Here is an 18,400-nt window from a genome sequence, read left to right as displayed (position 1 = left end):
CCCTGAGTTGCAGGAGAGGGGAGGGAAAAGGGGGAAGTATTTTTTGCCTGCAAAACAGAGAGAAAAGGGAACAAAGACCACCACTTAGTGCCTGGGAACGGACTGCCAAGGGACAATAGAATTGCCGTACTGTAAATCGCGCTGCTTATGGACAATGCAACTTTTTGACAGCTAACTCTGTAAGAGAGATACTTTGATTCTGAAGGGTTTCTCCGGACTTGAAACTGTTGCTTACATCGTTAAAGGGGGGATTTGGGAAAGTTGAAAAAGTTACTTTATTGTAACAAGTTTTGACTGTTACTGTGTCCCCCTAGAGGAACTTATATTCTCAATGGCAAACTATTCTGGACTAACTATAACCCTGAAAGCAATTTGCCACAACCAAACACAAAAGCTAATGGCATATGGTTTTAAACTGTGGCCTTTGTTTTCTACAGTCTACACATAACTGGCAAAAAACAACAACCCAAAACTGATTGCATCCAGGTGACACACATACAAAAAAGAAAGGGAGGGGCAATAAGTTAACACAAAATTGTAACAGCCCAAATTGTACTTTATTGTTGACAAGAAACTAATTAAGACAAAAAAATAAGGTTATTTGAGTTCAAAGTAGTTTTGTGCTGGTTCCAACTTCTATGAAGCATTTTTGAGAGTATACAAATATGTATCTGTAAAGAATTATGGAACTGACACACACAAGATTATTTCAGTCTGTTCAAACCCACGAAGAAGAGACTCGGCGATCCTTCTGTGGAGAGTCCATCATATCATATGAAATATATTCTTTTAAAAACATTTACGGATTCCTGAGCCTTGAAAGACATTTCTGCCCTTTTCTAGTCATTTATTTATTTTTTAAGATGGAAAACCTGTTTTTCCTAATTTTTGCAAATGTTTCACACATGCAAAGAAGAAGAAGGGGCACATGCAATCTTCACAGCATTTCACTGGTACAAGTACCAATGTACTGCACAAAACATACCAGAAGAGCATCATCTGATGACTGGAGGAAAGTATTAGGGAGGAACTGTGTTGATTTTTAAAGCTTTTATTAAAGAAAAACCAAAAGGTCTTCCCCATAAAATAAAGGCCACGTTATTTGTTAGTACCATAGTATTTTCAGAGAGATTTAGTTCCTCCTGCTTTGCAAGTCTTATGGTGCTCAGTACAAAGCGAAGCCAATTTACACCCCCCCAAACTCTAACTAGCTAGAAATGCGTTTGTAATGGAAGAGCCCTTTTCATCACTAACGAGGATGATGAAACCAGGTCAAAGACTTGTATTTCACCTACAAGTTCTCCCTCAGACTGCTATTGGCCACAATCATATTAAGTTCTTTGTAGTTTCTCTTTTACTTTGCATATTACACAGTGTAGCTCAAAACGTTATATAAGAGCACTTCAGTCCCACAATGTAGGATTTAAACTTACGTGAAAAATTATGAATGGCTCCACAATATTTCAGTGGCTTACAAAAATACATTCAACCAAATATTTATATAATGTGTTCTCCCCCTGGCCCCACAAGAAATTAAAAAAAAGCAAGGTAAGGGAGCCAGATAGTCCCCAAATAGCAAAAATGCTCCCGCACTTTCCTTTTTTAGCAGGTCCCCAAAAGAACTGTGGAGAAACCCTGTAACCTGTCGCAGACAGGAAATGACTGGATACTGGGAGGGAGAGAGAGCTGTCCTTTCCAGAAAGTACTAGAGTTTTGCCTTCCCAGCCCTAAGAAGCAGAACCTTCCCTTTGCTGGATTGCCCTCTTGCTTGTGAGAGAAGAACATACTGCTTTCTGGAAATACTTTGAAAGCTAAGCACATTCAAGAGTACTGTACATGGAGTTGCATACTTTACACTCATTCGCCAGCATTGAAGATCTACTGTATATTATTAGTCAGCCTTATAAATAACGCTAAGCAGAAAGGAAAAAAATATTTGCTTCAAGGGTATTTTTTCTCCGTTTGAAAAAGGAAACACAAAACAAACCTAAAGTGCAGACTACAGGCCATGACACGTATAATAATGACGAAAGGTGCAGCCAGACTTACATCTATATTTACAGTCACTTAGCCACCTTACAAAAAGCCGCCCATTTTGCAATCTAAAAACCACCAAGGTTGTTTGAGATCCTCCACTGTTCGGGATTTAAGTCTTTTAGAGATGTCTAGGCAATATGTTAGGTTGTCCAGATTCACAAAGAAAGTTAATATAATACTTCAGGAGGAGGGGGGAGGGACTCATACAATGTTGATTCCTCCTCCAGAAAATGCAAGCGTCCTCTTGCTGCAAAAGGAGGAGTTGCTGTTGCTTGGTAGACTGCTTTTAACAAGTGATGTCTTCATTTCCATTTCACATGCGACTATGGCTGCATTCAATTCCACTTGAGCCCGGTGGACAACATAAAACATGAGGCCTATACTTATTACAATCTGTGAATGAAACAGAAGTGATAGTGCTTTTAAAAAATATTTTCAACAGCAGTAATAACCACAAGGAAAAGATTCAAAGTGTGAGAGAAAGGTGAACTTTTAAATAGGCTTTATAGGTCACGCTAGCAGCGACTGCGTTAAAAAGAATGTCACGTTCACATATGTGCAGTGCAGAGAAAGTGGAGGGAAGGAGTTTTTCTCCTCCTCTCATATCATATGAGCCGAGGCTATTCAATGAAGCTAAATGCGGAGAGAGTCAGGACAGACAAAATAAAAGTACTTCTTCACACAACATACAGTGGAACCTCTACTCACGACCACAATCAGTTCTGGAGGCCCGTCCTTATGGCAAAACTGGTTGCTGGAAGAGGCGCCGTTGTGTGCATGAGCGAACGGCAATCGCTGCTCCTGCGCATGCGCAAACGGCAGCAAACCCTCCAGTTACTTCCAGGTTTGCCGCAGTCGCAACTTGGAACGTCCGCAAGTGGAGGCGGTTGTAAGTAGAGGTTCTACTGTATACTCAAACTACAAAACTCGCCCCCACAAGACAGTGTGATGGGCCACCAACTTGGACGGCTTTCAAAGAGAATTGCACTACAGTATAATATAAATAAAAGGTGCCTTATGATCCAAGCCAATATTAACCATGCAGATTACCTGGGAGTGAATACCATTTAACACAGTAGGACTTACTTTTCATTAAACACATACCGCAATGAGACAAAAGGCTATAAAAATGAATTTTTTGAGTAAGGGCTACAAAATGGCTTACCTGTAAACTAAAAATGAAGTAGCCACTAACACTTTGTTCTGCAATGACATCCTCCATAGTGCGCAAGGTAGTGCCCAGGTAGGAGTTTAAGAGTTGAGTTGGAAGCAATCCAATGGAAGAAGCCATCAGATAGTTTGGTAATGAAAGATCCGTTATCTAAATAAAAAAGAAGGCACAAAATGTAACCTGAAAAAAGGAATTCTCTTGATTAGTTACATGTTCTAAATCTCCCAAAGACACCATCACCAGCCCCAAGGCTAACAGGAACCACTTATTTCAATACACCTAAAAGTACAACCATAGTGTTCATATTTGAACATAAAGTAATTAAAATTTATTTTGAAGTACAAAATCCATGATAACATCTATGAAGCTCCATAAGTCTACTTGGAAAATATTTTTACATATTTTAATTGGCTTAAGGATTTCAAAAATTCTTTATGAATGCTAAAAGTGAAAGTTAAAATAATATTACAATCGTTTTGGATTACTAGATGCATAACTTATTTCAGGAAAAGGTCCAAATCAGGAAGTAAATAAGTAGCTACATGGAAAATTCCACCGAATACATTTATGAAAAAACACCTATTAGTTCTTCCAGTTAAATCTCTCTTTTCCAACTTTTTTGTATAGCTTTTGACTATACAGTTCAAGTAGGATATGCCATTTACTACAACTCCTGCAACGGCAGAACTCTGCAGTTCATACCAGATTCCTTTTGTTTTCTTTTTAAGGGTGTTTCATCAGATCTAGATTCGGAAATAAATTGGCAACTTTTTCTCAAAACACTGTAGTGTTCTTAAGAAGTCATTCATGACTACATTTCTGCATCACAGTCTAGAGTGATGCTCCTGTTCTATATTTCATTTGAACCTCTTTCTGCAGACATCACACTGCTTGCCCCAAATTTTTGTACAACAAAAATGAAAGTTTTACAATAAAGTACGCAAGATGAGGATTATGGAAAATAACCATAATCTTTTATAATTTTGAGTTATTGTGATATATAGTCATACCTCGGTCAAAACAAAACAAAAATTTTCCTTCCAGTAGCACCTTAAAGACCAACTAAGTTAGTTCTTGGTATGAGCTTTCGTGTGCATGCACACTTCTTCAGATACACTTGAAATAGAAGTTGCCAGATCCCTCTATATAGTGAGAAGGTGGGGAGGGGTATTACTCAGAAGGGTGGTGGGAATGGGTGATTGGCAGATAGCTGTGATGAGCCTGTTGACGACTCTTAACGACTGCAATAGGTCTTACAGGAAAAAGCAAGGGGTGAGAAGGTGAAAAATGGCTTTGTCATGTATAATGAGATAAGAATCCAATGTCTTTGTTCAGACCAGGTCTCTCCATGGTTTTAAGTTTGGTAATGAGTTGCAATTCAGCAGCTTCTCTTTCCAGTCTATTTCTGAAATTCCTTTGTAGTAAAACAGTCATACCTCGGGTTGAAGTTGCTTCAGGTTGAGCGCTTTTGGGTTGCGCTCTGCGACAACCCGGAAGTAACGGAACGCATTACTTCCGGGTTTCGCCACTCGCGCAGACGGTCAATATGACGTCACGTGTATGCACGGAAGCGGCGAATCACGACCCGCGAACGTGCAGACGCGGGTTGCGTTTACTTCAGGATACAAAAGGGGCTCCAGAACAGATCCCGTTCGTATCCAGAGGTACCACTGTAATGACAGAGGGTGCTCCACTAGTATTGAGGAGACGTAAGGATTAAAAAAGGTGGGAAGGGATCATGTATATTGCCTTGAACCCCTTAGTGAAATAGTGGATAAACAACAAATAACTTTCAAACAGAACTGGAGATTATGACAGGTTTTTGCTATTTTTGTCAGCATCCGGCTGTCTTGAGACAATGGAGTGCACCTCCAGAGGTGAAGTCAAACCCTGCATTAGCAGCACTGAAGTAACCTCTTTGGGGCACAAGCCTGGGCACTGTCTATGGAGGTGCTGGGCTTCCCCCCTCTCAGCCTGGCTGATGTGGTCCAAAGGAAAGCAGAACAATATGTTTAATACCAGCTTGGCTGCAGGAGTTGCCAGAAGGGGGCATACAAGACGCCATCCAACCGCTTTAGGGACTCCACTCCAGATTTCTGCAGGGTTTATTCATTAGCTTTTTCTTCTCCCAAAGATATCCTGCAAGCAACTGTTATCCTTCCCAGGTTGACAAGCCCCATATGCCCCTCATTTCCCTACAGCATGTGCAGAAATTGCCTTCTTGACTGTTGGACCCACTATTGGTCTCATCTGCTCAATCTGCCAGAGCCTGTCTTTACATGCAGAAGTCCTTAACTCACCAAGGGTTTGAGACCCATCAGCAACCCTCACCTGGTTTAGCCAGCCAGTTGAAGCCATTCCCAGGGTGTGGCTCCTTTGATATATAGTCAAGTATTTATAAATTCAGTATGACACATTATATTTTAAAATATGAATGTATTTATAAGTTACCTTTGGTAATACATTCCAAGTAGGAGCTTGCCCACAGGAAGACAAAGAAACATTCAAAGAAACTCATACTAGAGGCCTGTGACGACACATACTGCCAACAGTGTTGAGGTTCTGAAAGTAATCTAGTATGTCATATTTAATAGCCCAACTGTTGGTAGGCTTTTTCCACATATTTAGAAATACAGTTTATAATTTGTAGTTTAATTCTATTTGTTTGAAGGGACGCGGGTGGTGCTGTGGTCTAAACCACAGAGCCTAAGGCTTGCTGATCAGAAGGTTGGCGGTTCGAATCCCCGCCGACGGGGTGAGCTCCCATTGTTCAGTCCCAGCTCCTGCCCACCTTGCCAGTTCGAAAGCATGTCAAAGTGCAAGTAGATAAATAGGTACTGCTCCGGCAGGAAGGTAAACAGTGTTTCCGTGAGCTGCTCTAGTTTGCCAGAAGTGGCTTAGTCATGCTGGCCACATGACCCGGAAGCTGTCTGCGGACAAACGCCAGCTCCCTCGGCCTATAGAGCCCAGAGTTGTCCGTGACTGGACCTAACAGTCAGGGGTACCTTTACCTTTTCTATTTGTTTTATAGACTTGTCAGCCACCTAACAACAGTGTTTTCCAAGGGAACATAAAATATCTGATAAAACCACTTATACATACAAATGTTATTTGAATAGTAGAACAATGCAACAACGAGTAGAAACAATAAAAAATACACTGCTCTATTTCTACCAATCATTTCACACAGGGACTGAAAAAGAGGGCCACAAGGAACTACCTAATCTATCTCTACAACTCCCATGATCCCTAGCTAGCAGGACCAGTGGTCAGGGATAATGGGAATTGTAGTCTCAAAACATCTGGAGGGCCAAGTTTGAGGAAGTCTGCTTTAAAAGGTCAACACCAGCAATTTAAATTGTTCCTAGAAGCCAATAGGTAGCCAGTAAAGCTGATGAAGAATTGGCCTGTTTATCACTTGTCAATATCAGGGGTGCTGCATTCTCCAACAGCTGAAGCTTCAGGGAAACTTGATGCAGCTGACAAACCGGACCCTCTACTGGCCCACCCACAGGCAACTTTGACAGGTGAGCAAGGCCACCCACCAGTCAATCATCTGTCATCATATGACATCAGGTGATTCAAATTTAAACCCTGGATGCAAAGGAAGAATCAGGAATGTACTCTAAATGCCCTCCGAATTCTTCTTTTCCGCTTGAATCTAGCACCAATTTTTAAAGTGCCAAACTGAAGCAGTCACTGGAATGAAAGAATCAGAAGTGCACCTATAGTGCGCTCCCAATTTTCCTTTTGGAATTAGGCACAGAGACACCACCACTACAGCACCTGATGTCATATGAATGTCAGGTGATGGAACAGTTGGACATGGTAGGTTTTTTTCAAATCCACTTCACAGGCCTATTTAGGTGCGGGGGCCTGAAGTACAACATGGCTGGTCTAAAACATGCTCTTAAGTCAAGCAATACGAAGACCCAAACAGCTTCTAAAGTTTTAACGAAAACAGTCCTTCCCAGCATACACTTTAAGGCACGTTAAAATGCTATTCTATTCATTTTAGCATTATGTACCATTACATTATGTAGCATTAGAACGATGATTAGGGAAAAAAAATTTCACAACATAGCCTGTAGCCACTATTTTAGAATAGTGTTGGTATTTTAAAAATATCTCTTCAAAATGAAGCGGTGACATGAGTAATCAAATACATTTTAGCACTCCAGTAAGGTGATCAGCTGAAACACTTGAGTAGTGAACAAATTACTTCACAATTTTAGGCAATTTATTACAGTACTTCTAAATCCAATAAAGTATTTGCACCAGTAGCATGAATTCAACTTAGGCAGAAGTTTTACAGCAAATTTTATTGACAGGTATGTGAATAAACTTACCAGCTTTATATATCCAAAAGGCACTTTCTGATAACTTTTGTAATTCTGTTGAAATCTGGGACATTACGAAAGCTTACACATGGGAGACCTACTTTATTGCCAGGAGGACGCAACTAGTACTTTCTCTGCCTTTTAAATATTAAATTAGAAACCAGATATACTAAGTAGGGCACTCATTAAATTTGACCGTACTCTGAAACAATCACAAGGATTAGATGAACACCTCTCGACAGCAAACATGTTCAGCCTGTAATGTACCCAGGCTACTGGTAAGATGTTATCTGTACAGATCATGATCTTTGCTTCTTCTTTCATCCTAAAATGGCTCAGGACTAAGTATCATACAGTAGGAAAGAGGCATGTCTAGTGAACTCATTAGCAAGATGCAGTTAAATCCAATCTAAAGTCACCATACCTTTTTCAAATATAGAAAATAAACACTGTTTTATGCTTAAATAAAATTAGGGCACCCATATTTGATAAAATCATTTGCATATCTATTTTTACATCAGAACCTTTTTTAAAAAAACTGTAATGTAGGGGGGAAGAGAGAAACCTGGAAGAACTCAATTTACAAGATTGTTTTTAAAATCTTTATAGGCATTTTAACCAGGATTCACATGGCGAGAGGAGGGATAGGAATGGGTCAGCGGACTCCACCCCTGGCCCATAAAAACACAGGCACCCAAATCCTTACAGAAAGTTTGGGGAAAAGGTTACAGCTCAGTGGCAGAGCACATGCTTTATATTCAGCAATCTCCAGCACCTCCAAGTAAGGCTGGGAAAGACTCCTGTCTTGGAAAGCTGCTGCCAGTCAGTGTTGAAGCAACAGTCCGACTCAATAGAAGACAGATGTTCAAACAAACTTATGTCCAATGGGAGCAGAGTCTGTCACTGAGATGCCACTCCAACCTCAAGCTATCTGAAAGACCCCCATTCCCTCATATGAACCTGCCCAGGCTCTGGACATGGGAGAGGGCCTTCTTGGTGACTGCTCCAAGATCTCAGAACTCCCTTCCTAAACAAGGTAGACAGGCTCTCTCCTTGCTGTCCTTCCGCCGGAAGGTGAAGATGTTTCTATTCCAATAGGCTTTTATAGTTGCCTGTGTTTTTAATGGATCTATCTTAAATTATTTAAATTATTGTCTTTTCTGTTTTTAGCTTTTTCTATTTTATCTATGCAAAGTGCCTAGAATTTTGCAGATCAGATACAGGTGGCAACCATTTCACGTGGGGGTTCCGTTCTGGCTGCACAGCACATCGGCCACCTCCGTTCCACCTTCTTCTGGGTCCAAAAGGACCTGCGTGTCGGCAATTGCCTATCAACTGGCTGTGCCTAAAATGGTTGCTGGCTGTAGTAGCTACCTCACAAAATTTATTCCTCTATGATATGAAAAACAAATGCCTAGGCTTTTTGCCTGGTTGCATCATAAATATTTATAATATAAGAAGTGAACACCTAGGTGGAAAATATAATTACCTGGGACCAAGGGACACACATAGTAATAAATGTTGTGCCTTTCAACATGTTTGTATTAAAATTCAGATTTCTTTTTTTATTAAAGACAGGATTACCATAATTTTTAATTGATTTTACCTCGCCGCCACCACCCACTCTCCTCCCTACCTCATGCATCCTGGGGATAGGGAATTCTGTCTCTCTTCATTTCAACAATACTATCATCTTCCCTGAGCTCCTTAGAATAAGGATTAGGATAGAGCCCAAAATAAGTGACTACCAAATGTTACATACAGTTGGTATTAAGAAAGACTTTCTTCAAGGTAGGAGGAAGTAGTTGTAGTCTCTCTTCAAGGTAGATTTTGAAGAAGGAAGACAATAGCTACTTGATTTGATCAAGACTTGCCTCCATCATGGGCTCCATCCAGCTGCTGAGCCTTAGTTCCTTTGCCTCAAAGATCCTCAGTGGGATTGCTACCTGGCAACAGCAGGGAAGACCATGGATGAAGAAAGGAAATGCTTCCAAAATAACCTAGCATCATATAGATGCTATATTAATTCTCTTCCTAAAACTATCATTGAATGCAATCATATCATAAAAATATTTTGTAAGCTGCTTTGAGAACTTCTTGGATCTATCAAACGGAATATAAGTATTATAACCAGACAAGCAAACAGCCTCATTCATGAAACACCTTTTGAATCAGCTCAAAATTACACACAAAAATATTTGCTTATTGTGCCCAGTGAAAGTGTGTGAATGTCCTTAAACTTCAACTGATGAAGGTCAGGGGGGCAATGATTTAAAAAAGGTAACAGCCATCTGTTTTTCAGTCTATCAGATCCTTCTCATATTGCTTAAATCTGAAACACAATATAAATCATTATGCAAATAGTTCTTCACCCACATAAAGTCAACAATATTTATGGAACTTATAATAAATGATGGAGATGTCAATCATCAGGTGTCAGCTTCATGCAGTTGTGAAGGAAATGCCTTCCAGTTGTTGAAGTTTGGAAGAAAGTGATTGATGTAATATATCAGATGGCCAGGTATAAACTGAAATTAGATCAATTTGTGATACTGTTATTTAAATGCAAATAAATAAATTCAAAACCTTGGGTTTTGTTTCTTTTTTTTGCTTTTTCATCTGAAAAATGCATTAATTGACAACCTGTTATTAGCCCTAAAGTTGTAATTGACAGATACAGTGGTGCCTCGCAAGACGAAAAGAATCCGTTCCGCAATTCTCTTCGTCTAGCGGTTTTTTCGTCTTGCGAAGCAACCCTATTAGTGGCTAAACGGATTAGCGCTATTAGCGGTTTAGCGGCTATTAAAGGCTTAGCGGCTAAGCTGCTAAAAGGCTATTAGTGGCTTAGCGGCTTAGAAAAAGGGGGGGAAGCGGGGGGGAATCGCAAGACACGCAAGACGTTTTCGTCTTGCGAAGCAAGCCCATAGGGAAATTCGTTTTGCGAAGCAACTCAGAAACGGAAAACCCTTTCATCTAGCGGGTTTTCCGTCTTGCGAGGCATTCGTCTTGCGGGGCACCACTGTATTAAAAAGGGGATACTCTTCAAAATTAAAATGGATGAGAAAGGCTCTGAATACAACCAAAATGAATGAGTCTGACATATATAACTCTTAATAAATAAATAGAATGAACCCTTTTGCTCAGTGTTGAAATGTCTACTATAACATTCTCCTGCAGAAATGAGTACAGTGGTACCTCTGTTTTCGAACGTAATCTATCCCGGAAGACTGTTTAGGTTCTGAAATGTTCAAAAACCAAGGACTCAACAACCAACAGCTAGGCCTCAGGAGCTTGCACTCAGCAGAAGCTGCGTGGCATGTTCGACTTCTGAGGTGTGTTTGAAAACCAAAGCATTTACTTCCAGGTTTACAGCATTCAAAAACCAAAATGTTCGTCAACGGAGACATTCAAAAACCAAGGTACCACTGTATTTTCTCTGGATACTCTTACGTAAGATTACGTACAATTTTTCCTCTCATATTTGTATTTTTGCTTATATATTTCAGAAAGAGAAAAAATATACATCTCAGGAATAAGACATGCTTTTACAAAAGTAGTTCATCTGATAAGACATGTGGGCTGCTAACTACTTCACTGTCAAATACTATTTATCTTTCTGGAAATGCTGTCACTCTAAGAGTCAACCTTTGACCTGACACGTTGGATAAATGTTATCCTAGTCATCAGTGCAATGTTTTCCTGGTTGCAACTAAACACAGTAGCTTCTAACTGTGGGGAAAAAGAGAATATAATGCAAATACACACCCACTCATGATCAAGCTAACAAATATGCAACATCACCCAATACGCCTGCACTTGCACCTACATTCAGGACCATTTGCTTTTGTATGTTTGTTTAAAGTCACTGATCTTTACCCATGCTGTTGAGTGCATGGGCCAGAAGATGACACATGGTCCTGAAAGCAACTTAACTGCATTGGCATGGCCCTGAGCATTTATTAACTTGATCATGGAAAGCTGAAAATTTAGATCACATTTTCTGCTTTCCTTTCCGTTTTTATATTTCAATTATAGTTTCTTTGTAAAGATAGCATTGTTTAAATTTTATGAAAAATGTTAATACCCACATTTAAAGTGCAAGCATATTCTGGTCTACTCAGAAATACATTCCACTGAGCTAAATGAGGCTTACTTCCATGTTAAGTGGTTGCAGGATTTTAGCTTTATTGTCTGATGATCTGTTACCAAGCAGACTGATTTAACACTTGCTTTTTATGTCAAAGGAAGAAATGGAGGAGAAAAGGCCAACTTTTGATGTCAAGCATTATAAATAGGACACAATAAGTGACATGTTGTACTGATTGTGCGCTGCCTACCATTCAAAATAGTCAAATCATAGGGGGTTGGGTCCAGAAGACATAATCTTGTCTCGCATCAGATCAACTGACCAACCTACATGGGAGAGGGTTGGGTGTTGTTTTTTTACTGCTTTACAACTACCTGAGCTTTGCAATAAAATCATCATCATCAAACCTTTTACATCATCAAATAAGGAGGCTATTGCCATTGATCACATGGAGAAATTCACCTTCATGTGTGCAGTGTGATTCTCTGCACTTGGATTTTTATCTGTGTAGGAAAAGCTTCATGCATCAAGCATCCATTAATATACAGTCCTGCACACTGCACTGCATTGCAGAACAGATAAACTAAAGGCACTCAAAAAGGAATTGCTCTCTCAAGATGCTTGCCTTTCACAACCAGGAACCTAGTTTATAATTGCAATCCTAATTTACCTAAAAGGGAGGGATTATGTCCCAGTGAACATACTGGAATTTACTGTACTGTACACAATTTTAGGACTGGGCAGCATGGATATCTAAGTGTTCCTAACAGACTCCAAGTACCTTTATTCCAACAGATCATTATTTACTAATTTCCTGTACTGGAGTACTTCCACGCAGTTTTTACTGTTCCATCTTAAAAGGAATACTTAGAATCACATACAAGCAATTTCTGCAAGCTTCCAAAAGTAACAGAAGTAATGGGAGTACCACCATGTTTTCAAGCTAAATGAAATTGTTTGATATTATAATTAATCTCTGAATCTACTCTCTTGTAACAGTTTAGCATGACCTGATGGTTGCAGTTAGGATATTCCAGAATTATTCAAGGGCTTGATGTATACACCCCACCGAACAAATTCACACATGTCATATCAGTTTATACTCATAAAGGACTTGGATGTAAGAATGTAAGAATTCTATGAAACTAGTCTATAAGTTGAAGTGTATGGGGTATTAGGGGAGGGGTAGTACCTCTGGTGGAGGAAATGCTGTGCTCCTTCTGAGGTAGCTTTTCCACCTTTCATTCCCACTCTGCCACTCTGCACTCAGCTCTCACCTGTGGCTCTGATAAACTATCAGCATGCGACAGCAGCCACACCCCAGCTAAACCAGGTGAGGGTAGCCAATGGGTCTCAATCTCTTGGTGAGTTAGGGACTCCCCATGTACAAAGTCAGCCTTCGGTGGTTGAGTGGATGAGACCAACAGTGGGTCCAATGGTCAAGAAGGCGGTTACTGTATGTGCCTTCGAGGGAAATGAGGGGCAAACTGGGCTTGTCAACTCGGGAAAGAAAAGGGAAAAGGAAAACTCTGATCCTAAACCTCTGCTGCCATTGCAATTCGTGAGAAAGGTACAGTGAAGCCCCTAAGCCTCATATGCCTCCTTTCAGCAACTCCTGCAGCCAAGCTGGTGCCATTTTGTTTTCCTTTGTACCAAATCAGCAAGGCTGAGAGGGAAGTCTTGTTGTCTGGGCAGCCCAGGACCTCCATACCTCCATACACACTGCTCAGGCTTGTGCCCCAGAGAGGTCACTAATAGCACTAGGTGTTAATACAGCAAAAACAATGTGGGAGGCAGCTGTAACAAGTTACTGGTCTCTGCAGCCACAGCAGGTGCTGTGATTCTCCAGAGATTTGACTTCACCCCCAGAGGTGTACTCCATTGTCTCTTGAGACAGACGGGTGCTAATAATGACAAGTCTTTAGGTTACTTTTTCTCTGACTACTTAAAAGTTCCTTGGTTACCTGAAATTCCCATGCAGAATGCCATTAAGAAAGCAACTGTAAGTGCTAGGACCAGACTCCTAACATGTTGCACCATTTATGTTATATCCTTATTTTGTGAAAAGCGGCCACAACTAGGACAGAATATCCCGAAAATAATAAAGAAGTTGAAAAACCATCATAAAAGATAGACCATGAAGGTATAATGAAATATTACACATACCAAAAGTATATGAAATATTACACATATCAAAGAGTATTAATTTCACACAGGTACTAAAACAATGAAAAAAGTAACAGAAAGGAGTGAGTTCCAGATGTCATACTAAATTACAGAATCCAGATGTCCCTATGTATCTAGCATACTGAAATATGATTTTCCAGAAATGAGTTACAGATGTGATTTAATGTCTTCCATGGTTCATCCATTTGTAGTACAGTATTACTAGATTTCATTATAGCAATTTTCAAAAGGGTGGGCTTGTTAGTCCGCTGAAGCAAAAAGCAAAGAGTAGTTCTTTAAACACCAGCAAACTGATTATGGCAAAAGCTTTTGTGGAGCAGAACCCATGTCACCAGATGGATGCACCAAAGGTCATGCCATAATAAAAGCCTTTAAGGTGCCACAAGACTCTTTGTTGAATTTCATTATTATCTCTTAGGAGTACCACTGTGATATCGTTATCAAAGAATGCACACAGTCTCATACTCTTTTATGATCTACTGTTATTGAGTTACACTTTGGGGCCCTTCCTCCAAAAAGGAACGCTGGCTCAAATTAAAATGTTGCAGGTACACTAATGCACAGTATGTTTTAAGGAGCAACACACAGCCACCTTTAGGCAATCTTCTGGTACTGTGAAAGCCACTTATCTGTAAACAGCTCCCACAGGGTTGGGAGAGTGTTTAAGTGACTGAACTGCACAGACATGAACCAATTCCTTGGAGACACCAATACGATCAGCATCTGCCCACATGGTTCAGTCCTTTAAACGTTGTAGTCATTTCACAAGAGCTGTTTACTCAGAAGCAGCTGTCAAAGAGCTGGGAGACTATCTAAGAGGGTATCTCAGAATAAGGGTAAACACAAACTGAAGAACACATAAGCTCAGCATCATAGCAGTAATCCCAAAGCAAGTAACTGAAGATGCAATTCTAAGCACACTTACTAAAAAGTCAACTCACAAGGTTTATTAAACCTCTAAAAAGTACTAAAAAATAAACTCAGTTACCAGATTGTCAACTCCAACTTTTTATTAAAGTTTGCATACCTCAACTCTACACAGTATTACCTGGAAGTAAACCCCAATGAACTCAGTGGGGCTTACATCTGAGTAGGCATGCATAAGACTGCATTGGTAGGGCACTTGAATGTGACAAATGTAGAATCATAGAATTGTAGAATTGGAAGGGACCACGAGGGTCATCTAGTCCAACATCCTGCCTTGAAGGAATATTTTGGCCAACATGGGGTTTGAACCCACAACCCTGAGATTAAGTCTCTCCTGCTCTACCCACTGAGCTATCCCTAATTCAAACTGTTGGTGTTTTAAAACACTTGCTTTGCCCCTTTATCACTAATAATATCACTGAAGAGTCACTCTAGTAAGCTGGATTTTTTCAAAGATATGTTTACACTCTGGGGGAAGCATAGCACTGCTGCTGATCTACATAGTTGTATGTTCTTTCTGCATGTTATTTGGGTGGGGGGAATTATAGTAAGAGCAAACTACAAAGTATGGTTAAGATTTCCCAGCCCCCCCCAAAAAAAACCCTATTATGATCACCTATTTACACATAGTAAGGCACACGTAAGTTTTTAATCAAGTCACATGATTAAAATATTTATAACATTCAAGCAAGGGTTAGTTGCAAGTTCTCTCCTGTAGCTTTAAAATTGTACAAAGATAGACACATGCTTTTTCCAAGAGTCCCAACTCAACAGTACCTACACCTTTCTTATAGGAAAATGTGAAGTTAACCCTCCCTGTTTTAAATATCAAGAGGATTGTTGACACAAGTTTGAAAAACTGTAATGCTTTGGTACCACATAAATGTGAAGAACAGAATTGGCCCCTATAATTTTATTGAACCTTTATTTCCTTCTAACGGAGTTTTCTTTTGATGTTAGAAGGAAATGGGAGTTTTTTCTGATGCAGGAGTATTCTCCTTAAGAATTATTTTGGAATTCCATGTAAGGAATTTTTGAAGTTATGTGGAAATTTAAAAGCCATGAAGACTTTTCAGAAAAGCTGAAAGAGGCAGCTGGAATTTACTAGCCTACTCAGACCAAAGTACAAGTCGCACTCAAATGTGCGTAATGGTTGTTTGTAGCCCAAGAGACCTAATAAAACACTGCTGCCTGTGGGGCTAATCAACAGTGGAGGCAGCAGCAGGTAAGGATGCTTCAACCTTTTCCTGCTAATTTCCCCACTCTAATAGAACAATCCTATGCATGTTTTCCAAGTCTCATTGTGTTCAATGAGTTTAGGCTTGCACCATAAATAGCTTTCCCTATGTGTTTTAAAAGTTATGCTTTTATAATCCTGCAAAAAGCGGGGAAAATATGTCATTTGATGCAGGCAAAGATTTAAGAATCCTTTTGCCTCTGCACCTCTGCAGATTCTCTGTAGATCAGATCTACAAGAGAATGTTGGATTACCATTACATACCAAGTAATATTTGGCCCTTATTTATCTTTCCTGGATAATAAGCACAGACTTATGGTTCCCATATATTAAATGCTCCCATGGCAAACTTTTCAAAACCACTCCCATGGAGAAAAACAAAAATCTTTCAAATAGTTCTGAATGTCCAAGCCTATCTCCACAAATATCATTTGCATTCTCCCCATCGACAATTTGAACGCAAAATCAAGATTCGGCAGAATATATGTTCTATTCCCAAATGGCTCTCCAGTGCTTTCTATTCTGTATTAATACCCTTTACAAGCCAGGCATCTGAGAGCAAAGGGCATCCCTTCGGGCACCCCCGAGCTTCTTGCAAAGAGCTACTTACTGAGAAGACGGCGTTTTGGAGCCCGAAGGGTATCGGGGTGAGCCTGGCCAGAGCCACCACCTTGAGGCCACTTCCTCCCTCCACCACGCGGATGACAGCGGCGAGCTTCTCGCTGCCCTGGATCCTGGCCAGCACCCATTCCGCCAGCAGCTTCCTGCAGACCACATGGGAGATGAAGGTGCCGATGAGGACCCCCAGCACCATGAGGCCCATGCCCAGCACGAAGCCGTAGAGGTAGCCGGCGGCCACGTTGAGCAGGATGTAGCCCCAGCCGCACGGGAAGGACACCACGATGAAACCCACGGTGAAGAGCAGCACGCCGGCCAGGCTGTCCAGGCTCTCGGCCCACAGCATCAGGTCCCGCAGGTACTGGCGCACCAGGGCGAGCGAGGCGAAGCACAGCGCCGCCAAGAAGCACGCGCTCAGGCAGCTCTTGCACCAGCAGGTGCCCAGCAGGCAGCCCGAGCAGCGCCACGTCCTGCCCTCGGACAAGCCGGGACCCACTTCGGGCAGCTGGCACAGCAGGATCTCCACCGACGGCTCCACGGAAGGGTGGTGGTGCGGAGGCGGCGACGGCGGCGGGTAATGGTGCAGCCCGTTCTGTTCTCCCCAAAACAGCCCCTCGGAGGCTCCTCCGCGGCCCGGCGCCTCGCCCGGCTCCGCCGCCGTCGCCGCCCCCTGCCGGGGCAGCCAGCGGTTCAGGTCCTGCCGGGCTCCCTGGGCGAAGGCATGCTTGGCCGCCCGCGAGAGCAGCTGCAGCGCCGTCGCGCCCAAGCTCCACATCGCCCGGGAGGCGGCTGCTTCGGCGGCGGCGTCTACGGCGACCAGAGCGGCCGGCTGCTTCGCCTTCTTCCCGGCTTCGCAGGCGCAGGAGGAGGCGGCGGCGGCCGCCTGCTCATCTCCGGCGCCGCCACCGCCGAGGAGAAGCGAGGCTTGCGAGGCGGGCGGGAGAGCTTTTAAACAGGGAACGGGCGGGCTCGGCAGCTGCGGCCTTGGCGGAGCAGGCGTCCCAGGGAGCGGCAGCAGGGCTCCATTTCCCGCCGGCTCTCTTCAAGGCCGCGCCACCCGGTCGCCTTCTTCGTGGAAGCACCGCCCCGCTCTGGGCTCCAGCCGCGGCGGCGGTGGGGGAGCCTCCGCGCGGAGGCGGCCGCCCGCGTGAGGGAGGAGGAGACGGCGCCGCCGCCGGAAGATGTGGCAGCGGGAGAGAAGAGGCCGGTAGGCGGCGCTGGGCGAGGGGGAGGGGCGCGGGCCTCCGCCGCCTCCGCCTCACGCAGATACGTTATCTGCACACATTAAAGGAAACCCCTCACGAATATGTCCCCCTCAGAGAGAACAAACCAACGCCCCCCTGACGAAAAGCAGCCGCTGAACGGAGGCTTCGCTTTCCACGCAGAGCGTCGCCCTCACGAATCGTCACCTCATCCTCCCTCACGGTCTTAAACGAGTTTCACGCGCAGAACACGGGTGCTGCCACGCAAACGCGTGAAAGGGCGTCCTCGTCACGAGTGGAGCCAACTCTTATGGTCCCTTCAGTGCCCGCCCCTCTCAATAAAATATTTCAGGTAGCCGCTCCCCCCCCCGAAAAATTGATGGGCATTGTCATTCAAATAGTGTGCGTTGTGATCGATTATGCAAAGCATGTCCCCCCTCCCAATATTTTATTCAAGTTGGCGCCCCCACAAATCATGCTTTTTTTACATGCACTGCCCTCTCCCATGTACACAGCTGTGCGTGAGCCTCTGCATACCTGGGAATTTCACACAGAATGTCCAGGATACTTGCTTCACACATGATATATACATTA

General features: G+C 42.5%; 1 protein-coding gene across 1 annotated transcript; it reads right to left on the bottom strand.

Annotated features, from left to right (window-relative positions):
* Positions 1 to 535: 535 nt before the first annotated feature.
* TMEM64 (transmembrane protein 64) lies at positions 536 to 18,010 on the bottom strand. The gene is made up of 3 exons (XM_053395690.1): positions 16,597 to 18,010; positions 3,203 to 3,358; positions 536 to 2,430 (listed from the first exon to the last, which is right to left on the bottom strand). The coding sequence occupies exons 1-3, from the start codon at positions 17,377 to 17,379 to the stop codon at positions 2,239 to 2,241; spliced, it is 1,131 nt and encodes a 376-aa protein (XP_053251665.1). The 5' UTR covers positions 17,380 to 18,010; the 3' UTR covers positions 536 to 2,238.
* Positions 18,011 to 18,400: the final 390 nt, after the last annotated feature.

The sequence above is a fragment of the Podarcis raffonei genome, chromosome 7 (assembly GCF_027172205.1).
Source record: "Podarcis raffonei isolate rPodRaf1 chromosome 7, rPodRaf1.pri, whole genome shotgun sequence".
NCBI lineage: Eukaryota > Metazoa > Chordata > Lepidosauria > Squamata > Lacertidae > Podarcis > Podarcis raffonei.
The sequence above is the reverse complement of the archived record's forward strand: the minus strand, read 5'-3'. Positions and strand labels throughout refer to the sequence as shown.

Coding starts and splice junctions, on each gene's coding strand:
- TMEM64 (XM_053395690.1), bottom strand. CDS start 17,379: ATGTGGAGCTTGGGCGCGACGGCGCTGCAGCTGCTCTCGCGGGCGGCC. Junction 3,359..16,596: donor TCCAAAACGCCGTCTTCTCA/GTAAGTAGCTCT, acceptor TTTTTTATTTAG/ATAACGGATCTTTCATTACC. Junction 2,431..3,202: donor ACTTCATTTTTAGTTTACAG/GTAAGCCATTTT, acceptor TTTCATTCACAG/ATTGTAATAAGTATAGGCCT.